The 24,298-nt window shown below is 45.5% G+C and overlaps 1 protein-coding gene across 5 annotated transcripts in view; it reads right to left on the reverse strand.

Moving 5' to 3' along the window:
* DIP2C (disco interacting protein 2 homolog C) overlaps positions 1–24,298 on the reverse strand; it is a 368,761-nt gene that overhangs the window by 18,396 nt on the left and 326,067 nt on the right. For all 5 annotated transcript variants that reach the window (XM_057730681.1, XM_057730680.1, XM_057730679.1 and 2 more), the window contains 2 exons: positions 23,452–23,622; positions 7,429–7,490 (listed from right to left, as the gene is read on the reverse strand). In XM_057730681.1, the coding sequence (XP_057586664.1) occupies positions 7,429–7,490; positions 23,452–23,622 (233 nt within the window). The remainder of the gene's footprint in view (positions 1–7,428; positions 7,491–23,451; positions 23,623–24,298) is intronic.

The following is a 24,298-nucleotide window of genomic DNA, read 5'->3' on the forward strand; positions in this document are numbered from 1 at the left end:
GTGATCTCAGTGTGAGATATCCCCCAGGGAACAAGCCTCCTGTGAGCCACATCTCTCTACCGTCAGAGACGGGGACTCGGAGGAGACTTGACATCAGGTTGCAGAGGAGGGTGGCCAGACTTAGCAAATGAAAATACAGCAGGCCTGGTTAAATGTGAATTTCACATAAACAATAAAAACTGTTAAGTATAAGTATATCCCACACGTATCTGGGACATACTTGTATTAAAAAAATTATTCCTTGATTATCTGAAACTTAACTTTAACTGGCTGTCCTGTATTTTATGTGCAACCCTAATTAGGAGAACTTGAGGAGGTCTTTTGGATAAGCTTTAATGAAAAAACTCATAGAACAGTAACTATTTGGGGACTATGTTAATTTTTTAAAAAAATTATTTAAAGATCAAACTGAATTTGAGAGAACAATGTCTCAGAAGAACCTAACATGTTCCAGCAAATAAGGAACATTTAATAAAGACTCATCAAAATTTTTGAATTACAGAGGGGATTTAAAAATGTCACCCATTCATTCAAAATCAGGTTGCAAAGGGGAGGAGGAAGCAAGACACTGTGTGGCTGCAGCCACGGGGGAGAAAGGCGTCCCGGCAGGAGAGGGCCTGGTGGGCCTGGACGAGGAGAGTGGGCTGAGCACGTGGAAACCAGGGTGATCGGAAGGCTCAGGGCCTGAGGGGACACGGCTCTCACCCCTGTGGGCAGCGGGGGCAGCAGAGACCCTCTGGAGGGGCTGGTATGAGGGAGCAGAGGTGCGGGTGCGGAGAGCTCCTCTGTTTCTCGTCACTAGATGCAACTTCTCATGTCATGTTTACAAGCAGGTAACGGGGCGGGGGGCACTGGACATGAGGGCAGGACCTCGTGAACAGGGACCTGAGGCCTCAGAAGGGAGCCCACTCCCCTGAGGCGGGCACAGGAGAGCTGTTCTGGCCCCAAGGATCTGAAGGGGTCAGGAACTTGGTTCAAGATCACATTGCTAGTTAGTGGTGGATCTACGACTGGCCCTAGGGGTGAAAGGAGGTTAGAGAGAACGAGATGGTAAATGTGTGCGTGGTCTCTGAGAGAGATGCTGGATGGTGGAACAGTGGAGGTGAAAACTCAGAGTGAAAAGCCTGCCTCCTCACCTCCTGAAGGTCCTGGTGCAGGGCTGTAACCAGCTCCTCCCCAGAACCAGAACCCATCAGGCTTCCTCGGAGAGGGTGGCCAGGAGACTGAGAGGCTGATTAGACTGTGCTGTTTTTTTTTAAAGCTCTTTATTGGAATATAATTGCTTTACACTCTTGTACCAGTTTTTGAGGTACCCCAAAGTGAATCAGCTGTGTTTATACACACATACCCATATCCCCTCCCTCTCGCGACTCCATCCCACCCTCCCGGTCCTAGCCCTCTAAGGCATCACCCACCATCGAGTTGATCTCCCTGTGCTATGCAGCAGCTTCCCACTAGCTACCTATTTTACAGTTGTTAGTGTATGTATGTCTATGCTTCTCTCACTTCGTCCCAGCTTCCCCTTCGCCACCTCCAAGCCCCTGTCCTCCAGTCCATTCTCTACATCTGCATCTCCACTCTTGCCCTGTCACTGGGTTCATCAGTACCATTTCTTCAGATTCCATATATATGAGTTAGCATATGGTATTTGTTTTTCTCTTTCTGGCTTACTTCACTCTGTATGACAGACTCTAGGTCTATCCACCTCATTACATATAGCTCCATTTCATTCCTTTTTATGGCTGAGTAATATTCCATTTGTATATATGTGCCACATCTTCTTTTCTGTTGATGGGCATTTAGGTTGCTTCCATGTCCTGACTATTGTAAATAGTGCTGCAGTAAACATTATGGTACATGTTACTGTGGGGATTATGGTTTTCTCTGGGTATATGCCCAGTAGTTGCGCTGGGTTTTGAAGAGGGGAGAACCAGAGAAAGGGGAATGAGAAGTTTTACCACGCACCAAGAGGGATGGAATCCACAAACTCCATGGAAATTCACCCCTAAACCACCACATAAGAGACATTTTAAAAAGTAAATTCTTTTTTGTTTTTCCCACAGGTAAAGCCATGTGATTTTCTGGCCTGCGACATTTCTGTAGAGAAGTCAGCTGACAGCCTTATGGGGGTTCCTTTGTGATAAACTCTCTCTCTCTGGCTGCCTTTAGAATCCCCTTTATCTTTGACTTTTGTCATTTTCATTACAATATGTCCTGGCGCAAGTCTGTCTGGGTTCATCCTCTTTGGGAGCCTCTGTGCTTCCTGTACCTGGGTATCTGCCTGCTTCTTCAGGTTTGGTAAGTTTTCAACCATAATTTCTTTGAATACATTTTCGATCCCCTTTTCTCTTTCTTCTCCTTCTTGGATCCCTATTATGCATAGACTGGGATGCGTTATTTTATCCCATAGATCGTTTGTTGTTCTGTCTGCTGTTCTGATTGGGTGATTTCCATCTTCCAGATCACTTTTCATTCGTCTGCATTATCCAGTTTGCTATTTATTGCCTTTCACTCAGCTTTTGTCCCAGCAAGTGAGTTTTCTAATTTTAATTGGCTCCTCTTTGTAGTTTCTAGTCCCTTTTTACAGTAATCTGCATTTCTATTGATAGCCTTTCTTAATTCTTTGACTATTTTCATTACGTCCTTTTTAAACTCAGGAGCTGGTAGCCTAGAGACATCTGTTTCACTATTTGTTCTTTCAGGGGAATTCTCCTAATCTTTTTAATTGGGAGTGCTTCCTCTGCTTCTTCACTTACATTTCTCTGACTCTATGAGTTGAGGGGAAAGTTATCTACGGAGGTCTTGAGAGAAGTGTCCCTGCATGGCCTCCGTAAGTCTAAGACTTTCGGTGGGAGGGCTGTTTTCAGTGTGAATGTCTGCCACCTTTCCCTCTGTGTGTGCTGGCCATTATCCTCTTGACGGGGTGTGTGAGAGAGAGAGTGTGTGTGTGTGTGTGTGTGTGCACACGCGCTGCTGTGGTGTCCAGAGCCTGCACTGAATGCTGAGGGGGCCTCCTCTCTGCTCTGTGGATGTCACAGATCTGTTGGGGCAGGGTCTGCTCCTGGGTTGTGGAGCAGAAGCTCCCAGGTCTGTTCTGAGCGGCGGTGTGAGGCAGGTGGGCTTGGAGCGCTCCTCTGGGAGAGGAGCTGGGAGCATTCCTGCTCGGGGCTGTCCCCTGGGGGGCACTCGGTGGTGTCACCTGTTACCCCTTGTGCTGGCTCACAAAGGGCACTGTTTTTGGCACTGCCCTCGGCCCCACCTCCCATTACCTGTGGGAATGCAGGTAATCATCCCTGTGTCCCTCAGGTGCTGTGCTCACAAAGTCACTAGCATAGATCTGCTGGCACAGAACTGCTGAGGTCAGGCACTGGGACCCCCGTGGGAGCTACTGAGTCAGCCCAGACCCCCACCCCGCCTCCACAACAGCCTGGACCCACCCCAGCCACGGGAGCACCAGTAACCTCTGGGATGTGCTGAAGGCACATAATTTGTAGCCTGCACAGCTGCTGGGACGCTTAGCTTTCAGCCCTCCTTCCGACATCACGTGGCCCCTGGGGGTCAGCTGGGATTTCAGCTGGGCCTGCACTCGGCTGGCGCTGGTGCGCTCCCAGAACTTGAGAGCACACCAAGACTGAGGCTGTGATGGCGGCCCCGCCCCTCCCTTGGTGCGAGCGCATTAACAACTGGGTTTCAATGGTGGACCCAGGCTCCCTCCTGCGACACCCGGATGCGGCCTGGAGCACGTTCCAGCCCCTTCAGGCTTCCTCCGCGCAGCCAACCCCAGTCCTCTCCCCAGGTCTGTCCTCTGCAGCCCGAGTTTCAGCGCCCAGCCGCCTTGCACACCAGCAGAGGCATGTCTCAGGCTGGGGACTGCAGGGAGGTGGCCAGGACCTCTGCGCCACTCTCTCTCTGTCCTGCTGGTGGCAAACCAGGTGCTGTGCTCTCCTGGAGCCTCTGAAGCTCCTTTTTGCCCCAGCTCAACTCCCCACTGGTGTAGGGGCTTCCCAGTGTGAGGGAACCTTTCCTCTTTCACAGCTCCCTCCCAGGAGTGGAGATCCCATCCTAGGTTACGTGGTGACCTTTCTTGCAGTTCTGGTTTTATGAGATCTTTTGCCAGCATTCATCAGATGTTCTGTGAGAACTGTTCCACATGTAGATATATTTTTGATGTATTTGTGGGAGGAGGTGAGCTCCACACGCTTCTATTAAGCCATCTTGATCCAGCCCCCCAGGGTCAATATTCTTAAAGGTTTTCCTGTTCCAACCCCACAGCTGGGATGCTGGGCCAGCCATGTTCCTTCCTGTCCCCTGGGTCACCCTCTCTGGGGAGCGCTTGAGTTCTGTGGGACAGAAGTGGTGAGTTCTGCATGGGGAAGACCACCACATCACTGAGGGGACCAGCGCCCTGCTGCCCAGCTGACTCCCAGTAACAGCCTCTGCCAGGCTGGCACCTCACGAGTCCTTTGGAAGGCTGGTCTTACTGTGCCCATTGTGACCACAGGGAAACTGAGGCCACAGAGCCTGTCCCAGGTCCGGAGGAATGAGGATATATAAACTATGATTGGCTGGGCCCCAGAGATGCCAGTTCACATTAGCTGCAGCATAAAGCACAGTTGTTACGTTTTCACAAAGGTCGGAAGCGATGCAGGAGGTTTCAAACTGGATGACACTTTAACCAGAGAATGTTTCAGAGGATCTGGGCTTGAAAGAACAGGGGAACTTCAGCAGACTGAAGGGAAGGTGCAGACACTGCAGAGGCACCAGGGCAAGGCCACGGCACGGGAGGCGCTGGGGGGTGCGATGTGGGTGGGTTGGCGGTGATGCAGGGACCTAACAGGAAGAGAGGAAGGTGCCTCCGAGGTTTTCTGCCCCCTTCGGAAGCAGGGGCCCAGGAGGACGGAGGGGGACGATAAGCCCAGGCGTGCGGCAGACCCTTGGCCTGGCAGCCTGGTGAGAAAGGTCAAGGACCGAACCTCATGGAGGGAAACGGTGAAAGAGGGAAAGGGCAACCAGGGGAGAAAGGCTCTCTGCGGTGACTGCAAAAGGGCACCTCCAGGGAACCCCTGGGGACAGAAACCAGAAGAAACCATATTCAAGGGCAAGACGTTGCTTTGGTTTCTTAAGTCAAACCCTGATGCAGAAGAGACAAGTCCAGTGCATGTGTTTCTGGTGTCTGACAGCCCTTCAGCTCCCAGCCATGTCCAGCCAAGTCTGTCCTTGGATGCAGGACAGAGCTGCGCCTGTGAACTGCATGCCTGCATCGCGCTCTGGCACGTGGCGGGTGCGGCTCTGAGGTTTTCTCATGAGGCCTGGATGGGGCAGGTAGGGAGCTCTAAGAGCAATGCTACCTTTACCTGTAAAGGTCAAGGACATTCCTGACAGCTCACTCACGTATGACTGCATAGCAATTTCCAGTTCACAAAGCACTTTTACTTCTGTTTTGAATGACCGAGTAAGGAAATGTATGTATAAGAGAATATTTTACAGATTAGGACAAAAGTGTCACTTAAATGGATTACAGACTTCCCAAGGTCAAAACATAAGAAAAAGAAATTTTTACTAGGACTCAGGTCTCTTGGCTCTTTCTAGAACAGCAAAATCAATCTGATATTGGACTTTTATTAGCTTACCACCATTCACATTCCAATTTCACTTTTCCTAAATCATACCTTTTCTCAACAGGAAGATTTACCATGCTGAAGATAATTAAAAAGGTAGGTTACAAAGTTGTCAGAAAGGAGTTTCTAGATTTCTTTCCTTTTCCAGAAAGAAACCTCCCTGAGCCCCACTCCCAACCATCTCCGGTACTCCAGGAGACTTGTAACACAAAATGGGACAGCCTGTCCTTTCATTACTGTTCTTGTGAATACATCCATTTGAGACTGTAACCCACCCTCTTATGCCCCAAAGATCAGTAGTTTTTATCCGAATGGTCTTAATTTGATCTTCATGTGTTCTGAGGGCCAGGTCATAGACAGAACTGCATAAATATTACTCAAACGGAGATTCTTTGATGAGCTATTGTTCACTTTTTGAAGTTATAAAATTATTTTCAAATACTTTTTATAAGAAGTAAAGTAGATTTCTCTTTAAAGCCCAGAAATTATATTTGGAGATTTTATGGCCCTGAAACAGGCTTCTTATCTCTTCGGAGCCAAGTATCTGCACGCTGGAGGTGCGCTGGACGCAGCTCTGCTGCTGCGGGCCGGCGGGCGCTTGCTGGGCCAGAGGTTTCCTCCCCACCAGGTGGGCTGTATCCTGTGACTCCCTGTGAATAGCAGGGTCTAAAAGGAGGGCTCCAGGGGCCAGGAAGCACCTCTACGTGTGACGTGGTTAGGTGAGTGCAGCGCTGCTGGGTCTCGGAACTACTGCCATCTGTCATTGGCTGCGCCCCCCGCCTCTGCCCATGCCCTCGCACGCTCGCAGCACCGTGTGCTCCCCGGACACCGCAGCTCGTCCGCTGGTGTGGGTGGGGGCTGGCCTTCCCCAGGCTGCCTGAGCCTGCGTGGCACCGCGGCCCCCAGCTTCTGCAGCTCTGCCCCCGACACACTCACTCACATCCGGGACCCAGCACCGTGAAGAACACGCTCAGCCAGGCGGGGCTGGGGGCTCCTGGGTTCCCACCCACCGCGCTCCCTCTGCTCTCCCACGTGCTGTGAGCGCCAGGCACACACTGGCAGGCCCCACGTGAGGACATGCAGACAGCAGCACGGTATCTGCTCACAGCAGGTCCGCAAGCACCTCCGGTGATTTACAAAGGACACCTGGTGCTCGAGTTCACGCTTACTATTATCACACCATAGAAACATCAATGAATGGGCATCTCCATAACTACCCCACAGAAATGACCTAATCACTGGGGAAGTCCACAGAAAAATGACAGAATTCTCTCTTCCCCCTCAGGCATGTTGGGAGGGACCCCTCTGGAAGCAGAAGGTCTGCTGAAGATCCCTCCTCTTGTCCCCACCTTCCCTGCCTAAGGTGAGCTCACAAGCACTCACCAGCAACGCCCCCTTTCGTTCTTGCTCAAGGCTGCTTGGGAAGCTGCACAGAAAGGTAACTTGACTTATATTTTAGTTTTTCGTGGAAACGCCTTGACACAAATTTTCAATTCATGCAAAGAAATGTGGGCAGAGTGTTGATATTTTATGAGGTGCAAAATGGTGCCTGACTAGAGTGTTCAAGAAAAGGACTAAGTCTTCTGGGCAGACTGAGAAAAAGCCACTCTGGCTGCAACCGCTCTGGGCCAAGTGTTTTCATCTGAGTCTCAAAACAAGAAGCTGGTTGCCCCACTGGGTATGCCACACAGTAAACGTGGAGCGAAAAGCTCAGTCAACAAACCACCACGCTTGGAGCAGATGACTGCACTCTGCCTCCTTCTAGAAGGAAGCCTGCATGCTGGGCACCAAGAAGACAAAATCACAATACCTGTCGTGTCTCAAAGCTCTCATGTCCACGTAGACGGTGGTCGGGTCGGGCCCCGAGGTCCCCTGCAAGCAAGGACACAGTGCGGTTAACAGAGTTTGCCTGGGAGGAGCTCGGTCTGTGCTTCCTACTGGCTAGGGAGCGTTTCTTTGGTAAAGTCTGAAACCGAACAAAACCCAAAAGCACTAAAACCACACCTCTCAATTGATAACCTAACTCTAAAAGGAACATCTCATTAAGATAATACTGGATTTTCACACAGCTTGACTGTCAATCACATTTATGAAAATTAGAAAGAAAGGGGCATCTTGCCAAATAAAAGAAGGCTGAAACTACAGGGGAAGCGTTTAGCAAAAGCAGGTCTTTGAGGATGTGAAGCATCATTTGCCGAGAGATTTTCACCACATGCATCCCAAAAGGTGTGTTTTTAGAACTCAAGATATTGGAGCAGAACATGTGACATGAGCTGACAGATTAAGGAAGAAGAGATAAAAGATGATGACCTTGTTCCTTCCAGTTCTGCTTGCGCCTTGGTGCTCCTCCAGTGCAGGAGGCCATTTTTGCCCTAGACTTAGGTCAGGGAGGTTGTGTGTGCATCACTGGTCATTTGGGCAGCACCCTATGGTCTGAACTATTTATTGAGTACAGGGTCCAGAAACCTTATCTTGGCATCATAAATCTCTTCAAAATATATGCTGAGTTGACTTCTGAACAGTCATCTCTGTTCATGTAAGAGCAATGGCATTAAAGCTACATTACAAACCAAAATTCTACATACATTTCTTGGGAAAGTAATGCAATACCTTGGGTAGAAAGACAGAACCTAAGAAAAATCTGCCAAAAAATAAGGGAGCCTCTCAGAATTTATTTGAAGAACTGCACTAAAATTCTTCACGAGAGAATCTTAATCTTGTACCAAAGCCATGTTTAAATATAAGAAAAAGATAAAAATAGAGACACCTTCATTACATGATACCCCCCAACAATCCTCCCCACAGAGAAAGCACATGCACTCAGCCTGCAGGAGGAGCCGCACAGCTGCGTGGCCATGGCGCTTGCTGACCCACGGCTGCTTGGGGAGCTGTGTTACAGACCAGCGCTGAGTGGAGAAGCGGTTTGTGGTCTGCGTAATGCAAAGCACATAATCACAGGAGGCCAATTAATAATAAAAAAAAAAAAATCAGAAAACAGGTCACTAGAAGCGGAAAATGAAGTAAAACGGAGATGACCCCAAACTGGCAAAGACACCACTGAAGGCACAGCGTCTGTCACACATGCAAGGCATCTGGCGAGGTCTGAGATGCAGCACCACGCTGGCCATCCCCCTCCTGACCACGGAAGCCCAGCCCGTCTCTGCACTCAACTCCTAGTCTGCCCACTGCTGGAGCTGACGGCAGCGGTGGCGGCAGGTGCTGCCGTGGGTGAGCGGGAAACCCTACCTGCTCGGCCAGCTTCCACAGCCGGTGGGGCTACAGCAGCAGGAGGTGGGAGCAGAGAAGAGGAGAGGACACCAGGCCAACAGACACCGAAAATCCAGGACACACGGACGCACAAACACACAACCCAACAATAAAAGTGGGATGGGGGCGGGGGGGGGGGAGAATGCAAAAAGCAGGGAACAAAGTAAAAAGAAGATCAAAAACAATGTCAAATATGGAAATCGTTAAAATCAATCACTGTACTATTAAAGGCTAAAAAAAAAAAATCTAAAAAGATGTCCACATATCCACAGAGCAACAGAGGAGAGTAACGAATGACTAGCCATGGGCAGGTGGACCTGAGTAGCTGCTTCTAACACATATGGCAGGTGGGTTTTGATTTTATGGCACCTTTCTCTAGTTTCTTTTCTAAGAAAGTGTGGAGTATGAATTTTACTGGCCAAATCTGTCAAGTGTTCCTCACTGAAATAGTTTCAAGTTTCTTACCACAATGATGAAGAAGCCTGGAAGTGTGTGGATCTAAAATCAGGGTGCCTAGCCCTACTCATCTACAGGATTAGGACAAGAAAAGAGGTCAGACTAGGCATGAAGCATGAACCAAGCCTGGGGCTCCTAGGTGTTCTAGCCAGTGGTGCCTCACCCTCAGCTCTGTCCTCAGAGACGCTGCCTCCACGTCCCTCTCTTCTTCCATGGTTTTGGTGCCCACCTCTACCCCTGTTAAAGCATCTATACGCATAGGGGAAAGACCCCAGGAAACAACAGGGTAAGCTCCTCTGAGGCAGTGTGTATTCCCGGGCTGACCTGGTGTCTTTCCCAAGCACTCCTAGAAAGCTAGAGCAGGTTGACGTTCTCCTGTGGGCACAGTCCTGACCCCGACATCAGAGTCACTAGGGGGACTCCAGAGACCACAGCAGCAGCAACAAAGAGAGAGCTCTTCACCCCACTTCCCGAGGCTGCAGTTTGTGCACAAACAAAGCCGGACTGAGACACCACCACCACTCAACTTGGAGGCAAGTCCATAAAAAATCAACGGTTCCAGACATTAAACTTGTGATTCCACCCTTCCTTCTGAGACTTCCTTCACTGCGGTGACAGTGGCTACTGCTTCCCCTCAGCATCTCTATGTTTGGAAAACCGAGAAAGGACTTGAAGGAGAACAGGGCCAGGAAAGGTGTGTGCACCTGGAAGGCACACACGACTTTCATGGGGTCTCTTCAAGCCAAAGGCAGTAATTTAAATAATTTCTCTCATGATTCTTTGAATCCCAAACATTAACTAGAACAAAACTAAGCCCATGTTCTCTCTCTAAATTATTCTAATTAGCAATTTTAAAAATAATGACTCAAAGTAGCATCTCAGAAAAAAACACTTATGACTGGGAACGAGTTTTGCATCTTGTAGATGCAAAACCAGTTTGATTAATGAGGGAGACATGAAGAAGGAGACAAAGTGAACATACAAGTGTTTCCAAGTATCAAAAACTCTAAGGTATGAAACTCTGAGATTTCAAGATAAACAGTAAGGAGTGCATATTTAACAAAAATCCTTACTTTGCCAAAGAATGCAAGCTGGAGTTCCTTTAACTAAGGAGATCTCTAATGCTCCTAAGTATTTAAAGATAACGGAATAGTTGCAGAAAGGACAAGCAGGAAAGCAAAGCTATGTATTGCAACCAAAGTTTATCAGAAATGGAGACAAAACATGTTTGAAATTGCAAGTTATATTAATCAGAAAAGAGGATTAGCTTTAAAGTTCAGTTGTAAAATAAAAGTGTTACATATGGACATACAGTGAAAATCATTTTTTTCTTATTGTTGTGAAAGTGTAACAGTTAGGTATTAAGCATTTATTGAACAAATGAGTTCTATTTAAATCTCAGCTATAGATATACTGACTATACTCACATCTCAAACACAGCACAGACAAGCCAATACAGTACTTATTCGAACACCTCAGCTGAGTGGTGCTTTTCTATTCAGCAACCCACATACTATAGCATTAGTAAACCTAGTATTATACTCCTTAAGCCTAAGTAGCAAATTCTAAGTAGAAACGTGATACAAAGGCAGTTCTAGAGTACTGACTCAGGCATATCTACTGTGCTGGCCTTCGAGGAGCTGAGGGTGCTTCCCACGCCTGGGGCACAGCAGGCAGCTCTGCAGGGCTGGATTCCTGCAGGATGTGGGCACAGCAGAGGGGTTATCAGTGGGCCTGTCCCCTTGATCTTTACGCAGTGTTTCTGCCTGCATGACCCCAATGTACATTCTTTGGCCCCCCTAGCAGATTTGTGTATTAATAATGATCTTTTCAATATTTTAACTGAGATTTCAGCTTTGTTTTTTTAAATTAAGTAATTAATTAATTGGCTGCGTTGGGTCTTTGTTGCTGAGCATGGGCCTTCTCTAGTTGTGGCAAGCGGGGGCTACTCGTCATTGCAGTGCGCAGGCTTCTCATTGCGGTGGCCTCTCTTGTTGCGAAGCACAGGCTCTAGGCTCACGGGTTTCAGTAGTTGCAGCTCTCAGGCTCCAGAGCACAGGTTCAGTAGTTGTGGTGCATGGGCTTAGTTGCTCCACGGCAACTAAGGGATCCTCCCAGACCAGGGCTCGAACATGTGTCCCTGGCATTGGCAGGCGGGTTCGTAACCACTGCGCCACCAGGGAATTCCCTCAGCTTTCTTTTGATAAGCACTAGTATGGTGCAACTTTTCCATGCTTATACCTTTAATCTATTTGTGTCTTTAACACCATGTTTCTTGTAGGCTGTATTTAGTTGGGTCTTTTTTTTTAATATAAATTTATTTATTTTATTGGCTGTGTTGGGTCTTTTTTTGCTGTGCGCGAGCTTTCTTTAGTTGCGGTGAGTGGGGGCTACTCTTCGTTGTGGTGCGCGGGCTCCTCATTGCCATGGCTTCTCTTGTTGCGGAGCACAGGCTCTAGGCGCATGGGCTTCAGTAGTTGCAGCACATGGGCTCAGTAGTTGTGGCTCACGGACTCTAAAATGCAGGCTCAATAGTTGTGGCGCACGGACTTAGTTGCTCCGCAGCATGTGGGATCTTCCTGGAGCAGGGATCGATCCTGTGTCCCCTGCATTGGCAGGTGGATTCTTAACCACTGTGCAACCTAGGAAGCCCATGGTTGGGTCTTATTTTTTTAAAATTCAACTTCATGATCTCTGCACCTTAAATGGAGTGGTAGAGCATTTGTATTTATTACACTGTTTATGTGATTATGTTTAAATCTATTTTTTGTTGTTTTTAATTCATTCCATCTATCCCCTCCCCCTTTTCTCTGCCTTCTTTTATAGATCCATTCTCTCTCCTCTGTTGGTTTATTAGCTACAACTCTTTGTTGTTATTGTTGTTTTTAATTTAGTGGTCACTTTATGGCTTATAGCATACATCTTTAATTTTCCATAGTCTACCTTCAAGTAATATTATATCAATTCACATGTTAGAAGAATCTTATGATAGTATACTTCCATTTTCCCCCTCCCAAGCTCTGAGCAGCTGCTGTCATTGGTTGACTTTTATACATGATATAAACCCTATAATCTATTACTAGCCTTGCAAATGCAGTCCATTACCTTCTAAAGAGACTTAATAAGAGAAAAAAAAACTTCTATGTTTACTTATGCACTTGATATTTCTGGCATTATTCATTCTTTTGTATAGATCCAGATTTCAAACTGGTATCATTTCCCGTCTGCCTAAAAGATTTCCTTTAATATTTCTTGCTCTGTGGGCCGCTAGTAGCTGATTCTCAGCTTCTGTATGGCTAAAAACGTTTTATTTAGCCTTTGCTCTTGACAGATATTTCCACTGAGTACTATGAAATTCTAGGTTGACAGTGTTTTTCTTTCAGTATTTAAAAGATGTTTTCCACTTTGTTTACAACACTTCTGATGAGAGGTCCGATGTCATTCTCATCACGGTTCCTCTGTGTGTAACTTGGTATTTTTCATCTGCTTTTAAGATTTTTCCTGTATCACTGGTTTTGGGCAATTTAACAAAGCAGTTTCCTTCATATTATGTTGGAGCAGTGGCATTTGTGGGAAATTTGATATATTTCTTCATGTATTTTTTTCTAAACTTTGCTCCTTTTTCCTCTTTTGTGGGTATTCCAATTATACATATATTGTCCCTTGAAGTTTCCCCAGAGTTCACTGATGCACTTTAAAAAATTTGTTTTCATGTTTCATTTTGGAAAGTTTCTTTTTCTACCTGTTCTAGTTCACTAATCTTTTCTTCTGCCATTGATTCCATCTAGTGTATTTTTCACTTCACATATTGTAGTTTTCATTTCTAGAAGTTCAGTTTGAGTTTTTTTCTTTTTAACATTCCATGTCTCTTCTTAACTTTTTGAATATGTGAAATACAGTTAAAATAACTTTTAGTGTCCTTGTCTATAAATTCAACATCTGTATCAGTTTGGTTCAGTTCTGATTGACTGATACTTCTCCTCATTGTGGATCTGTATGTGCATCTTGGTATGCCTATGTTTTTTTTCTTTTGTTTTGGCCATGCCACGTGGCATGTGAGATCTTAGTTCCCCGACCAGGGATCGAACCTGTGTCCCCTGCAGTGGAAGCGCAGAGTCTTAACCACTGGATGGCAAGTGAAGTCCCTGCCTGGCAATTTTTTATAGGATGTCAGACACTGTAAATTTGACCTTGCTGGTCACTCATCCCACTGTGTTCTGGCTTCCCTTGTATCTGATAAGAGTTCAGTGTCATTTTTATTATTGTCCCCCTTACATAATACATCTTTATTTTGTAGCTGCTTTAAGATTGCCTCTGTTGTTGGCTTTCAGCACTTTGGTGACAATGCATACAGGTATTTTTTTTTTTTAAGTTACTTTGCTTGGTGACAATGTGTATGGGTGTTTTTTTTTTAAGTTACTTTGCTTGGAGTTCACTGAGATTCTTGAATCTGTGGGTTGATATCTCTCATCAGTTTTAGCAGCTGTGTCTTTAGATTGTCCTCCTGTCCCATTTTCTCTCACCTCTTCCTTCTGAGACTCCTATTACATGCATGCTAGACACCCTGCTATTGTCCCACTGGTCTTGGAGATGGTTCCATTTTATTTTCATTCCTGTTCCTCTTGTGTTTCAGTCTGGATAATTTCTATTGATTGGATTTCAAGTTCACTCACTGACTCTTTCCCTACTGCATTCAGTCTGCTATTAAACCATGAGGAGTTTTTAACACTGTAGTTTTCACTTCCAGTGTTTCCATGTGGCCCTTTTTTTTTTTACGGTTTCTATCTTTCTGTAATATTTCTCATCTCTCCATCTAAGACATATATCTTTCCAACTAGATTCTTCAACATTTATCACAGCTATTTTAAAATCTCTGATAATTCCAACATGTCTATTCTACTGGCTCTATTGGCTATTTCCTCTCATGGACATGTGTAATATTTTCTTTCCTCTTTGCATGTCTTTTAGGTTTTGATTGTAAAGAAAACACTGTGTTTAAAAGCACAGTGGAGACAAAGTAAAAACATTTACCTCCAGAAAAGGGCACACTCTCTCCTGTCAGGCCACGACTCTGTGTGTCTGGTGAGCTTGGTCTGGGCTCTGTGGCATTGTTAGAGATTCATTCGTGCTGGCTTCCCATGCCTGCGGGCATGATCAGGACTTTGGATCTGAGCATTGATGAGACTGGAAACCTCTTTGTGCTTTACAGCCTGGAGATCTGCTTTCCAAGCTGGGGGGAGATCTCTTTCTGCTTCACAGTGTGGCTGCCAGCTTTTTGCATGACTGGCTGTTTGTCTTTCCTCTTCATTCTGTGGCCCAACCCCCAGCCTTTGGAAGGCAAACTCGGCACTTGGTGAAGGCCCCCGGGGCCTCAGAGAGATGTGCTCGGCCTTCCTGTCCCACCTCCACCTTTGGAGTGCAAGGGTGGTACACCAGACGACCTGGGGCTCTCTAGAGAGAGGCTCTCAGCTTTTCTGCTCTCCTTCCAGCCCTCAGGACCTCTGCTTTCCACTCACTGAGGAAACTGTTTCACTTGCAGGGCCCCTCCTCAGACTTCAGAGACCTGTTGCTTTGACTGGCTGGAGGCCCAGAGAACCACAGGTGGATTCTCTCAGCTCTCCTTGCCGGCTCCTGGTGTTCGCACACTGCCCTCTCAAGTAGGTGAGGTCTGTGGTGAGTTGGTGGGGGGGATGCAGAATGACGGGGCTGGGGCTCCCTGGGGTCATCCTCTTGACAAGCTATGTACTGCCATTAATAGTCTCAAAAAAGCTTGGTTGGTTCCTGCTCTCCCGCAAGGGGTGAAGACAATTGTAGGTCTCTTCTCTCTGAAAAATTTAGTTCACTTAGATTTCTCTGAATCTTAGCTCTCTGATGAATCTTTAAAACTATGATTTTGTGTATTAACCAGATTGTTTCAATAGTTAGGGCTGGAACAACAGCCTCTTGTGACTTATACATCCTAATCAAAAATGGAAGTCCAACAGGGAACTATCAATATATTCAGTATCTAGGGGGAAAAAAGGAAAGTCCAGAATCCTTTTTAATGAATGTATTTTTTGCTACAATTGTGGTTGGTATTAAGCACATGGATTGATTTAGAAGCCAGAGAGAGAAAAACAAGTACCATATGCTAACTCATATATATATGGAATCTAAAAGAATGGTACTGATGAACCCAGTGGCAGGGCAAGAATAAAGATGCAGATGCAGAGAATGGACTCGAGGACACGGGGGCGGGGGTGTGCAAAGGGGAATCTGGGATGAAGTGAGAGAGTAGCACTGACATATATACACTACCAACTGTAAAACAGATAGCTAGTGGGAAGTTGTTGCATAACACAAGGAGGGCAACTTGATGATGGGTGATGACTTTGAGGGGTGGATAGGGAGGGTGGGAGGGAGTTGCAGGAGGGAGGGGATATATGTATAAATACAGCTGATTCACTTTGGTGTACCTCAAAAACTGGCACAACAGTGTAAAGCAATTATATTCCAATAAAGAGCTTTAAAAAAAAAAAAAAGAAAGAAACTGGTATCAGTAGTGGTTGCAGTACACGTTGTCAGGGAAGCAGGGATCTGAAATTGATTAGTCGGTCTGGTAGAAGCCAAAGGGCAGAGAAAATCCAGATCATCTCCTGGGCTGGACTCTGCAGATGTCCACGCCATGCCCGGCCAAATGGGTAATTAAATACCCTGTTTTTCCAAAGTTTTCCAGGAACATAGCCTCTCCCATTCATTTAAACATTATCTGTTTTCTGCTTTGAGCTGCAGAGCTGAAGGACCCTGTAAAGAGACCACAGACTGCAGGCCCAGCTCTTCAGTCTCTGGCCCGTCAAGAAAAAGTGCCCCAAATGCTTGTCTCAGGGGCCATTGATCCAAGAACAATGTGAAAGCATGAAGAGTGAGACAACACAGACCAGAGGGAACATCTGACTGAGAAGCTTGTGGGTTCAGCATCACAGTCCACTAGGACCCCAGACTCTTCATGTGGTTATTCCTGGAGCCCCTAAAAGTTCAGATGGAGAGACATGCTCAGCCATGGCAGCTCTGGCATGGATTCTCTCTTCCACGTGGTACCCCCGTGCCCAGCACACATCAGACACCTGCGGTGGTGAACTTGACAATCGAGTCGATGGCTTACAGAGGATCCGTGATGGAAGGGCCACTACCTGGAAACCCTGGACTGGATCTGGTTGCAGTTGTCTCTTTTGGACAGAGGAAGGGTACGGTAACAGTTGCAAGAGTGCAGGCTGCATTGTGGTGGAGTTTTGTGGGGGAGGAGGGGTGGGGAAGAACGGGATGAATGCAGCCTTCAGTCACTTCTTTTCTGGTCATTAGGCACCAGAACCCTTGTTCTGTATTTGGGGAAGCCCTCCACTTTTGGAGCCTGGTTGGACACAGAACCTCTGTCCCTCTGTAGTAACTAAAAACATCTGGCCCTCTCCTGCCCAGCTTTCCTGGAAGCCAGCCTGTGGATTCCAGCCTGCCACATAGCTGCATTCATTCACAGCAAGAGGAAGCACAAATGTTCTTGCCCTTGGTGGTGGAGGTGTTGGCAACATCGTCCAGTGATATTTTAATAAGTTCCTTTTCATTTAAATTGCCAAAGAAAGTTTCAGCTGCCTACAAATTAGAATCCTGACTGATATTACGGGTAATTGAGAATACAGGTCCCATGACCTCAAATGTTAATTTTTATTATCTGGGACCACACACATCAGCAGGAAAGGATGTGGAAGTTCTGTGGATGTGACAAATTCCCTGGAACACGGGAAAACCCCAGAGACACCTTACTTATGTTCCCTTTCCTCATCTAAAAGCAGTGTTGGGGGAAAATGAATTGCGAGCTCAAATTAATGAGTTTTATTATAACTATTAATTTTACCTTGAGAATTACTTAAGATTTACATCACCCTGAGCCTTCCATTTTTTTTCTTTTCAACAATCAATGACTCTACTTATCATCAGGGTGGCTGTATTTCTTTTTTTTAAATTTTTTATAAGCAATTTTTCTTTCTCCTCTCTGTTGAAGAAACCTATTTTATTTTTTTTTAATTTTAATTTTTTAAAAATTTAATTTATTGCTGCACATGGGCTTTCTCTAGTTGTGGTGCATGGGCTTCTCATTGCAGTGGCTTCTTTTGTTGCGGAGCACGGGCTTCAGTAGTTGCAGCACATGGACTCAATAGTTGTGGCTTGCGGGCACTAGAGCACAGGCTCAGTAGTTGTGGTGCATGGGCTGAGTTGCTCTGTGGCATGTGGGATCTTCCTGGACCAGGGCTCGAACCTGTGTTCCCTGCATTGGCAGGTGGATTCTTAACCACTGCACCACCAGGGAAGTCCCAGCATGGCTGTATTTCTCTTTCATTGTGTGAGTTTCAAGATTGAAGGCTGACCATAACTGTGTTAATATTGATTTAATTCTACATAGCTATTTATAATAAAGCTTTCCTCTCAGATGAATTAATCATTTTTCTGTATAATAAAGATGAAAGTTTCTATTTAAGGTGACTTGAAAGTTTTTTCCTAATAGAACAAAAATTGAGATCTCTTCTGGAAAGTAGAAGACCTCATTTTCCCCTTCTTTCTTCTGCTGGTGAGGTTATCATGAATTAAATTTCTAAATCTAATACAACCAAAGAACTTTCGGCTTATACTTTTGAAAACAGTGATTGTGGCTGAAGCACAACATCTCTCCTTCGACGGAGGTTAATAAACAAGTGGCACTTTCTAACTGCACTAAGGAAATTTCTGTTAAAGCCAATCTCACAAGTTGTAATTTGATCTTTCTAATGCATACTTTGGTCATAAGTTCAACAAATCAAAATTGTTTTAAAGTCATTTTTACAGCTAAAGATTCTGGGAAATGCCATTCCTAAGTATAACAAATGGCTCATACTTCTAAATTTCTTTCTTCTGCAGATTCTAAAATACTCTGCAGAAACCAGAGTCATGTAAGGCCAGAGTAATCCACACTTAATTTCATGAGTGCATTCCTCTGCCACAGAGCTATGTGGAAAAGACAATTTCAAAAGAATCAATGTGTCAATTCCTGCCTCAAAATGATCAATAGGTAAACAAGCCATTCGGTTTCTAATATATAAAAGCCAAAATAACAGCATCACAGAAATTATGACTGTCCCAATTTTCTGTTTTTCTACTTTTGTGATTGCCTCATATTTAAATTTTTTATTTGTCCATCTGCATATCTGACAATGATGTATTTGTCAATTTTCATGATTTTCTCTCATATTACAAGAAACTAGGGTTTCATGTCACAGCCCATGAAAGCAGGCGTTGCAAAGTCCCTTTGGTGGCCTTGACTCTGTTCCTAGTATGCTGCCCCTCCCCCTGGCTCCTTGGTGACAACAGACTGAAGAACACATCTAGCACACAGATGCACATCTTCTGGACTGTCTGATTTAGGTCACACGGAAATAGTGGGTCTGATTTAAAACGTTCCAGGAAACAGTCAAAAATAGGAGGCAGGCTATCCTGCCTGTACACGGTTCAATTTTGCAAATACTTAGTTTACGAAGCTGTTATTTTGCTTGGATAATAAACCACAACATGGAACTGGCATCTAACAAAGTTGCAAAATGTGAAATTTCTTTAACATGTTGCTCTGCTTAGATGACACAGCCCGCAGCAGTGCCACTCAGTTTCTGGCAGCTGTTTTTTTATTTCCCTGCTTTGTCAGGAAAGTTCACTTCATTTCTCTGAGCCTCAGTTTCTCTCCCTTTAAAATGAAATGACCAAGCTTACTCTCTGTGAGCTGTATGAAGATCTAGTCAGATGCTGCTTGGAATTGAATGGTGTGACACATTTGTGAGAGAATGCTGTGGTTTGTTTTTGTTTTTCCTTTTTTGAGCATGAATGTCTTTTTTCTGAAGGTGCAGGCCCTGAACCTACCGTTTGAGATGAAAATGTTGTTGGAAGCTTGAAGGGCAGTAAACCCTTGATTTTCATTTCACTTCACTTCGCTTCACTTCATCTCATGATGCTGTGAGTTTTTACTTGATGAAGATTCCCATGAGTTCATTTCTGAGAATATTCGGGGCTCTATGTACTTACTTCCCTCAGGAGGCTTGATACTAATAAAAAAGCACGCTGCATTTCTCAAATGTGAAGCATATCTGTGGTCAGAGGAGTCGAGTTTCAGTACTTTCACAAAATTCAGTCTCAAGAAGTTACTGTGTGACTGTGAGATGTGCACTGGGTTCTCTAAGGCAGTTTTTCACAGAGCTGGAGGGGCGCAAGTTGTTTATGTACATAATTGTGAACGATGGCAGACAGCATGAAGTGGGAGGGGTGGTGTGTCATGGGAGTTGAGAGGAAGGAAAGTACTTGCAGCTGGAGGAGTAAGGAGACCTGGAAACAGAAGCAGACGTTGCCACATGCAAAAGATGGGAGCCCATGTGAGGCAGAGAACAGTGTGGGCAGAGCGTTAGGAAGTAAGAGCACGAGAGGCTCTACGGCAGAGAACGTCGTTTAGTGTAAAACTGCGCAAAGGGGAGAGATGCTCCAGCCGGACCCTTCGGATGCACGGATGAAGGAAACACAAGCCCTGATGCATCTCCCTGTAACTTCAGAACCTTCTGTATCAGGTATGTCTCATTCTGCAGTCACAGCAGCCTGCCTGCTGCACAGCCCGCCTTCCCCAAGGCCAAGGGGGCACTTCTGAAAGGGGGACACATGGACACGAAAAAACGTGGTTGCCAGAGGGCACGGCTTATAAACCCACTTCACTCGGACCAGGCTCCATTCTTCACCCGGGCGGTGTCCTTGGCGTCCCTACCCATGCACTTCGCAGAAACAAGACCTGCCCTTCTCCTGCAGGGCTGTCCTCTACCTGAGCACTCAGGGTCAGGTCGAGGGCCCTGAGGAAGGACAACAGGTGACCAGCTGAGAAAACACCTCCTCAAACAACGGCAAATCAACTGAAAACAAACATGCCCGCTCACTGATTTCACACAAGCTGGTAGTTCTGGTTTCCCATCAGGAAAACTGCGTACACTCCTCAATGCCTGTAAACATTTAGGACTTTGGTTTGGAATTTAGGGACTACTTTAGCATTTTGGCTTTTGATTCTTTTACATCAAAGGAGTAATGGTGATTACCTTGGAGTAGATGGACTTATGAATGTTATTTATTTATTGGCTACTCTTTTTTTTGGATTTTGTTTCCTAAAATAAATATCCTTTTACAAAAATATTCAATCTATAAAAAATTCATAACTTTTCAGGTTGTCATCCTTATTTCTTTGTCTAAACTTTCTTAAAAATTCAATCTTAGTACCTTTAACATCTTTATTAGATATTTATTATGCATCAGGCCCTGTAGAAATACAATGGGAACAAGAGACATGGGAATTCTGCCCTCAGACCTCAAGCTGTGCCTGCTATGTTTGTTTGGGACCATAATCACATATTTTTAAATTTCTGCAAAAGTTAATAGAAAACAAACATTTTCACTGACCAGCCCTGCCTCAAGGCTTCTGCACTTGCTGCTGCCTTTGCCTGAAGTTTTCTATGTTCACTTCCAGGGCACTTTGCTGAAATGTCACCTCCTAGAGAGTCCATTCTTGGCTATCCTACCAAAAATTGCCTCCTGTGTGCCTCCTTTACCCTCTTACTTTATTTTTATTAAGAATATTTTACTCACTTACTGAAAAAAAAATCTATATGTTTATTGTCCATCTGGCTCCATGAGGGCCAGAACCGTGTCTTGAACTTACTTGAGTAAAGTCTGAGTTCGGCTGACACCAGCTACTAGCAGGGTGCAGCGTCCCCGAGAGACACACATGTGCATCATGGGGCCCTGCCTGCAGCCTGCGGGGTGCTGCATCACACACGCACACACCAGAAAACTCCGTAATCCCGACACACGTCTGGCCCCGGGGTCGGCAAGGACAGAGAACCTGCACTCCTTGGTGTGATGCACTCTAATTATCTCTGCTGTCAGACTCATTGATATTTTCAGCTATTTTCTACTACTGACCATTCAGAAAAAGAAAAACTGGCTGGAAATTAGTTGATAGTAAAGCACACAAGTAGAAAAACTTAAAATGTGCAAAAATACTTAAAGATGCTGTTACGATTCCAAAATAGCACCATGACTCAGGACTGGCAATGTCAATTTTGATCTAGGCATCATAGTGACAGAACTGTTTTCTATAAAAGAACATATTCTTTTTATTAAGAGTATAGAACTTCATTTACTCAACATTCTTATGACATGTATTTATTGCATATTTACAAAGCACCATGGACGGGTCTCGGTGCTAAGGACACAGAGCTGATGCAGCTCGTGTTTTAGACCACAGAGGTGGCAAGCACCTGTGTGCCAACTTCATTCTCAGCCTCTCACCCTTATTTTCTGTCACCTCTATCTTTTCAATTATTTTTAGTTTATTTTACTTTTCCTAATTAATCTACTGATTCCTTATAAAACTTCTTAAAACATTTTTGATCAAGTAGATGGAAATAAATGAAAAATAAAGAGGTAAATAACCATAAGTGCTCTATTTCTAGTATCCACAAAGTTTTAATTCTGTATAATAAAGTGTTGTAGAACTCGCTCTGTTGCCTGTATGAAGTGGACAAGGGCTAAGTGATATCATGTTAATACGAGACCTGTTCTATGCCCGTCTTGCTTCCTCTGCCAATGTGCTTAAAGAGAGAAAAAGAAATATCATTGTGGCCAAGAGCCTGTCTCTCATGGATCCCTGACTTGTTCCCCGCTACTTGGAAAAGGGAAGTATTGCACCATCCTACGGCTGAATCCATTTAAGAGGTGGATTTCTGCATTTCTCATTTCTCCTCGTGGAAGAGATGGCTAAAACATTTAAGCAGAACAGATAAAGGCAAATAGGAATAGAAAACTTCAGTATTTAAAGAACTAGTTTGGCAAGATAAATCCAATTCTTCAGATGACCTCTTACAAAAGGGAATTAATTTCAATCACAGAACAAAGTTCAACGGACTCCTGAGAGGACTGTGGTAGTTATAAATTCTTAAAAATGGAGCTAATTCAAAGAGAAGGAAGACAGAGGCAAGGAACACCCAATGAAAATCAGAAACGCTTCCTGCAGCTCATTTTTCCAAAGCAATCTCGTCAAACTGGTCACACGGGGAGAGTCCTTCCTCGCCACAGTCCACGCTGAGTCCAGATACCGAGGGCAGTGGCCAGGAGTCAGCTCACTAGGAGCTTCCGGAGGTCTCCCAAGGGGACCTGTAAGCAGCATCTCTGGCGCTGTTAACGGGGGAGACGGTGGGTGGGTAGGGAGGGGGACCAGCAGCTGCCTTGTGTCAACCGTCCTGCACTCCAGCACCTGCTGTGAGCAAAGCGTCTGTCCTTTTAATATGTTTGAGGAATGAAGCCCGAGGCGAAGCCCTGGGCTCACTGGTTTCAGATGAGACTGCCCAAAGGGCACTGGGGAGAGATTCCCACACGCCTCTCCTTTTCTTCATGGACTAGGTCTCATGTTAAAAGAGTTCAGAGCAGGAAAGGAATCACAAAGATGGTCAGAAGTGGGCTAAAGAGAAAGAAAGAAACCAAGCATTTTTCAGCTGCATGTCATGCAAGGCCATCTTGGGAGGGCAGCCTCACTCACAGCTCCCCCTCAGAAATGCAGCCGTGAGGGTTACTTCAATGTTGTCATCACAGCAGCAAATCTATGAACCTGCTTAATGTCCTGGAATTCTTCTTACAGAAATTTCTGTCTGCATACAAGAAACTAACTACTTAAAGAGACAGGATTTCTTGCCACAATGAAACATTTGTTTAGTATCTCATCTTTAAAGAGCCTGACTTCAGAGGTCTAGACAAACTGCTACTCAGGTTACAAAACTTAACATGTCCCAGGACAGGATAGGCCTGTGCCTGCCAATTAGAGACGATGTTACTGACAAATGCAGACGATAATTTAAAAAAAAAAAAAAAAGGAAAAGAAACAAGTGTGCACCAACCACATGCATTTGACTGAAAGACATCTTCTGCATGTGGGCCAGCATCAGCAGGGGAGACGGTGTTGAGCGTTTGACGCTGTACGCCTGCCTTTAAAAGTTACTCTCTGACTCAAGTGCTTACTGGCATCAAGGAAACTCACCTGCAAGCAAATTGCCAGGTTCACTCTACAGCCAAACGAGGTGCTAACGGCCCGCGGATGGAGGCCCAGGTCTTTAAACAGTTTTGAGAATGACTGGGTGAGTGCTATTCGGGGCCGTTCTTCTGCCACCACCACACAGGTCCGCACACGGGACAAGTCCAGTCCTCGTGCCTAGAAGTAATGACAGCGGTAGGAGGTCAGCCTTGCCGGTGTTAGGGGTGTGACCTGCAGGTTCCTTACCCAGACCCATACAACAACAGAGACTCCACATGAATATTCATTCCCAGTGCTCTGTGTCCACACCATCAATCAAAATGCTGTAGATACATAAACAATGTATAAACCAAAAAATGCCCATCACATTATCAAGGATGCCATTACAAACTTTTTTTAAACAATTCAAGAAGCATAATGAGGAGAAAAGTTGAAGAGGAACAATGTCTGGATAAAATAATTAAAGGACAGGGTTTGGGCAAGAACAGAAGCACGTGTATACACTCCTACAAGCATGGATACACAGGACATATGTCAGAGAGAAATGAGAAACCCACTTCTAATATAGAAATGGAAAACGAAAACATCTGGGCAGCTTCTTAAACACAGCTTCCCTTTCATGGCCTGAGATGTAAAGGGTCCCAGATAAACCGTTGCGATGAAGCACAGCTCAGTTCTGCCCAAATTCCATCAAGTGGAAGGAATGGCAACACCCAGAGCAGGAGATGAAGTGCCTTAAAAGCACAACACTCCCGGGCAGAGTGCAGGAAAAGTAAGGTGCACCACAGGAGCAGCACTGAACCGGGAGGTCTGCAGCCACACACAGGACACCAGCGTCCTCGGAGCTGCCGAG

Source organism: Hippopotamus amphibius, chromosome 4 (assembly GCF_030028045.1).
Source record: "Hippopotamus amphibius kiboko isolate mHipAmp2 chromosome 4, mHipAmp2.hap2, whole genome shotgun sequence".
NCBI lineage: Eukaryota > Metazoa > Chordata > Mammalia > Artiodactyla > Hippopotamidae > Hippopotamus > Hippopotamus amphibius.